The following is a 6,000-nucleotide window of genomic DNA, read 5'->3' as shown; positions in this document are numbered from 1 at the left end:
TTTTTTTTTTTTTTTTTTTTTTTTTTTTTTGCTTGAGGCAGCAAAATATCTGGAGCCGGCCCCAATCAGACATCAAGAATTATAACATTCAAAAACCTGTCGGAGAACACTTCAACCTCCCTGGTCACTCAATTACAGATCTCAAAGTCACAATACTCCAACAAAAAAACTTCAAAAACAGACTCCAACGACAAACTGCAGAATTGGAATTAATTTGCAAACTAGACACCATTAAATTAGGCTTGAATAAAGACTGGGAGTGGATGGGTCATTATACAAAGTAAAAACTGTTTCCCCATGCTAATTTTTCCCCCTACTGTTACTCACACCTTCTTGTCAACTGTTGGAAATCGGGCATCCTGATTATCACTACAAAAAATGTGTTTTCTCCTGCTGAAAATAGCTCACCTAATAGCTCACCTTAATTAATTACTCTCATTACAGTTGATATGGCAACACCCATTTTTTCATGTTCTCTGTGTGTGTATATATATATCTTCCTGCTGTATTTTCCACTGCATGCATCTGATGAAGTGGGCTGTAGCCCACAAAAGCTTATGCTCAAATAAATGTGTTAGTCTCTAAGGTACCACAAGTACTCCTTGTTCTTTTTGCTTCTGTGTGGTTACTGATTGCCAGTGGAGCTTAGCTTGAAAACTCATGTATTCTAATTTTTTGTTTAGTGCAATTTTTTGTTTAGTGCAAAATAAGGTATCACATTATTTACATTGTCTGCTATCTCACAGAAAACTGTTGCTTGATTATTTACTCAAGCAGGGGACCATAAACAAATACAATCTGAAAATAAAAAACATAATGGGCAATCCAGATTCCACATGAACAGAATTATTATTATTTATTAAATAAGATTTTCTTGTACAATAAATACAGGCTATATTAAAATAATACATTATCAAGTAGATTTTCTGTTTATTTTTGTGGAAAGAATAAAGAGGCCTCGAACTGAACAACATGGGATAAACGTTCTATTAATATGGAGTTGAAGTTAACAGATTTGGGTACCATTAGCATTGCAGCATTATATAATATTTGTATCATAATGAAAATACTATGTAATTAGTAATCCTGTCACTTCTTTCTGAGTAGGAAAGTGTGTGCCCTCACATATAATCCCTTTGCTCAGGTAAATATGAAAAATAATTTCCCAGTGGCAGGTTTTTCATTTACGATGCTCCATGATTGTGATTTAAAATATTAATTTATGTCATGCACTCTAATAGGCTGAGAAATCGTTGAGAGAGGGGAAAAAAGGGTGCATGGAGCTGAAAATAAAATTGTTTGTTTTTTCATTCCTGTTCTAGGTGATAATGTATTCATGTTTCCTTTGATTACAAGTATTTAGTTTTCTGGCTTTTTAGAGGACATTTCAGATTTATATAGTTGGGTCATGGTCTTTTTTTTCTTCTTGCTTTCTATATCTAATAGCATTAAAGCATTCTGCTTGCTTTGCACAGATATTACATTTTTGAGATGCAACCATTTTTATAGCAATCCATAAATAATGTAGTAAATATATATAATTGTGTCCTGCTGATGATAGTTACGTTAAGATTTCTATTATAAACTTGCTTTTCAGGGCCCACCAATGATACCCACAGATTTGTTCTAAGTTTATCTTGTCACTAAAATGATGATCATAATACTTTAAATAACAATTTTAATATATTTTATTTATACTGCAGCTATCGCTATTTTGCATGAACTAGGACAGCACCAAACATTTTCACATGACTTGGGGGAACAAAAGCATTTTAAGCACCCAACTCAGGCCTGGTCTACACTACACAGTTAGGTCGATGTAAGGCAGCTTACTTTGACCTAATATGTCTGTGTACACACTACAGCCTTGTCCCCCTAGCTCTCAGCTCCCCATACTGCCCCTCTTTGGTTGGTGGAAGCACTCCTGGTAAGGGCACACCCCACCAACAGGAGGGTAGTGTGGACATCAGCCACCATAGTAATTACTGCAGTGGCTGTAACTTGACCTAATATAGGTCAGCATAGGGCAGTAGTTTAGACATGCCCCTAGTTTCTTTGAAAGGACCTAAGATGGCAGATAGCCACCAGTAGGATAGGTCCAGATTCCCCAGAGTTCAGCTCCCATTTAAGCATCTAAATGAAGTGGCGAGATTTTCAGAAGTTCTGAGCACCCTACAGTTCTCGTTAAAAGCACTGGGAGCTGTTAAATGCTGAGCTCTTGAAAATTTGGCCCTGTCTCCTTTTTTAAAAAGTTTCTTTTTCCAGCTCTTGTACTGCTGTCAGAGAGTCTGAATGTGTCTTACCATGTGTACAGTGCCTTGCAATAAGGGCAGTTAATCTTTATTCAGCAGTCTTTCTTTCCTTTTTTCTCTTGATTTTCTGCTGCTTTGCAGACTTGATCTGTTTTCCTTGTCTAATTAAATTCTTTATTTACAATTTTATTTTACAACTGTGTTTTACTTTTGCTTCTCAGTTTGAATACTTTGGAGCCTTTTTTTTGTTTTCCACTGGGGCTTGATGTTGTTGCATTTATCTTTACTCTGCAAGCTGTCTACGAAGTTTTGACTTACAGTATGCTTGTCTTACGCCCTTATTTATTTCGTTATTACAGTCATTGTCACAGCACATTGTATATTTGTAAATTCAAGTAGGACTTTCATTTTGACTTGCTTAATGAATAAGCTATATTATATTTACAGGTAATAGTGAAACTCTGTGCACAGTGGTTGGACTTAAAATAGTGCTTTATATTGAACATCCGTTTGAACACTTTTCTCAGATATTGCTCTTATGATGTTTATTCTAGAGATTAAATATTCATGTTATCAACAAGGTTTTGCAGTTGACTTCACCTGGTAATTGCACTTCTCTGCACAAAATAAGCAATAGACAAGAAGTTACTAACTGGCACGTTTTAAATTTTAATTAATTTTTTTGTGGGCCCTGTAGAGCTTGGATAGGCATTTTCCTTTTCATATGTACATCTAAATAAATCAATATGTACACAAAATGTGCCCTTTGGTTAGAGTCCAACAAGTTACCATGACAACCAGATCTGACTGCCTGGGTTGGGAGGAACAATTCATTTGTTTTCTTCATCACTCCATACAGAAGGCGAAGATTAAGCCATTTTGTTCAGATTGTATTCAGTTTGGAGGCACTGGGGACTGGGAATCTATGGTGCAGAGGGAAGAGATGGGCCAGGGTCAAGGCCATGAGGTATACATCACCTTTTCCCCCACCCTATACACACACAACTTTTCAACACATGTGCTCAGGAAATGATGCAATCTAGGGCTGTGTTAACTTCTGAGTGGAGCCCCAGTGGTCTGTGAAAGACCTCTTTTTTATGTCTGGACTGTAAAGGCAGCAACCACCAGGGAAACTTTGTTAGCACAAATCTGTCATTGATTGCCATATTCAAAAGGAGCAAAGGATAGCCTGATGGGTCAAGAAAGTAGCGTGGAGGCACAGGTGACCCTGACCTCCAGCATTTCTTCTGTGATCCATGCTCCCTGATTGTTCCACACATATGGAAGAAACCACAGGGAAAGCCTAGTTTCCTAGCCCTTATGCAGGCTTTCCAAATAGGGGACATCTTGGCCTTGTATTGTCTTCTATTAAACTTCTTTCAGCTCTTGCAGAAATTGGTTGCATAAGACAGAGCAACCCACATTCAGCCTTATCTTACAAAACCATCACTTCTTCAGCAGATCATCATATGTTTCACTAATCATGGCAATATTACAAAAGCCACATTTTCACATAAATTAAGCATTTTAATTAGTTTCTCTCATTTGTTATACCCATTTAGATATTTCTTCACTTCTTTTTCTTTAGCAAACGTGGATGAGGCAAGAAAATTAGTAGTCTGTTCGTATCTGAATTAATCTGTCTGTTTTACAATGTCTCACAGCAGTAGTGCAGCACAGAAGCCTGTTTTTAGACAAGACTAAACATCTCAGACAATAATTTATATGACTCTTATAGAGCAGAGTGTACAAAATGTGACCTCTGAACACAACTTCTTTTTAAATAGCTTGTTATCGTCATTGTGAAAGGTACCAGTTTGGCATCCCTGGGATTAGTAAATTCTTCTCTCTAGAAATCAATGAAGGCATAGGAAACAACACCATTAGCTTCTCCAGGCTGCCCTTGCAAAATGCATAAATTGACCAACTTCCTGTGATTTTAGGTTAAGGTAAAGACTATCTTTTTGTTGCAGAATACCATATAAAGTGTACATTACACACAATGTCATACACTTTTTCCTCTGATGGCTAGCCAGACCAAAATTTCCATGTCCATATTTGGCATAAGTCAGATTGTGGTAGTCTAACTTTCCTAAAGCAGTATTCATAAAGCAGTATTAGGCCCTGTTTCTGCAAAGTAATAAAGTTAAGAATGTGCGGGATGGGTGTTGTAGTGTCCTCCACAATTCAGTGGATGGTTGCTTTTGCTCTTCAGCTAATCAAAAATCTCATGCCATCTCTGCTTTTCTTTGGGCATATGGCCAGGGAATTTTGGTTGAAGGGGCTTGTGTTCTCCACTGTGTAGCTGACTTGGGGTTCACTGTTGCATTCACAGAGCTACGGGATGTCTAACAAAAGTGCCAATGTTAAAAGTTCTAGCTTGGTATGCAATGTCAAATGTATAGATGAGTGGAGGTGGGAAAGTCAGAAAATTCCAGTTACAGCCAACTAAGGGTTTTTAAAATTTGTTTTTGCTATTCTGCTGAGTTGTTTTATTTTACTTGGTTTTATTTTATTTTCATTTTCAAAAGATGTGGAAGAAAAATCTTGATAATTTTTAGATGTTCCCAGTACAAAATCAACATTTCTTTAATGTGCACATTCTTAGCATGTTGAAATCTGTATGTACTTCTTATTTATGCAGATGAATTAATTGAAAATATAAGTATTGATGTGGCTCAGACATCAGAAGCAGTTGACACTAGTATATACAGCCAGACGGTGGATAAATCACCAGAAGAAATTGAGTCAGAACGGAATCCTGTTTCCAGGGAAACATGGTTTGATTTTGAAGACTTCTCTACTTGTTTTCAGTAAGGAGCAGAGGTTTTGTTTTATATTCCTTAAAATTTAGATCAAAGTAGTGAAGTACTGTAAAAAATGGCTTTGTGAAAATTGCATCTTAACAGATCTACTTCCTTGTGTGTATACAGAGTCATGTTGGCTTAATTTTAGGAACAAAAATAAATTGTTGGCATCTTTTACTCCTCTTAGTACTGCAGAATCAACACAGCTAAGCAAAGGCAAGCTGAATTCTATTGGTCCTTGTGCATCATCAATATAATTCCCAATTGCTTATACCTTTGCAAACCGAGTAAAGGCAGTGGGATTGTGCAGCTGTCAATGAAGGTCTAATATGCAGAAGCTTTATTATGGATGAGAAGGCAAGAATTCAGCTTAAGGGCTTGTCTATATTGTATATTGTGTAATATAGACATGATTGAACCTGCTTAAATCAGTTTAGCTTATATAAGAATAAGAATAATAATTTAAACATTTTAGATTGATTTAGTTTCACAAGTGGAACTGTTATAATTTAGACCAGGCTATAGATGCTGGGTTGTGTTTATAAGGCTGGAAGTTAAAAAAAATTATTTTTTAACTTGTACGTGATTCTGAAATCATTGACGGACAAAAACCATGGAATCCAATGTGCCATTTTTACAGTCACTTTTCAAAGTAGAACTATACTTTTAAATAGAGCTTTTCAGTTATTTTATTCATCTCTGTGCAGAGGGCTAGCTCAAGGCGTATTCACCATTCATGTCCCACTTCAGCAATCTAAATAGACTTCACTATCTCAGGGTGTGTCTACACTGGAGCTGGAGATGTAATTTCCAGTTTGGGTAGATATACCCACATAAGCTCTGATCCACTAGCCTGCGAAAAATAGCCATGTATTCATGGCTGCGTGGGCAGCAATATGGGCTAGCCACCCAAGTACAATCCAATCCGAGACCCTAGGAAT

The 6,000-nt window shown here is 36.7% G+C and overlaps 1 protein-coding gene across 1 annotated transcript in view; it reads left to right on the top strand.

Annotated features, from left to right (window-relative positions):
- ADGB (androglobin) overlaps positions 1-6,000 on the top strand; it is a 219,879-nt gene that overhangs the window by 106,045 nt on the left and 107,834 nt on the right. The window contains 1 exon segment of the mRNA XM_026649581.1: positions 4,897-5,065. Coding sequence (XP_026505366.1) covers positions 4,897-5,065 — 169 coding nt within the window.

Source organism: Terrapene carolina, unplaced genomic scaffold, assembly GCF_002925995.2.
Source record: "Terrapene carolina triunguis isolate 2854851 unplaced genomic scaffold, T_m_triunguis-2.0 Scaffold85, whole genome shotgun sequence".
NCBI lineage: Eukaryota > Metazoa > Chordata > Testudines > Emydidae > Terrapene > Terrapene triunguis.
The sequence above is the reverse complement of the archived record's forward strand: the minus strand, read 5'-3'. Positions and strand labels throughout refer to the sequence as shown.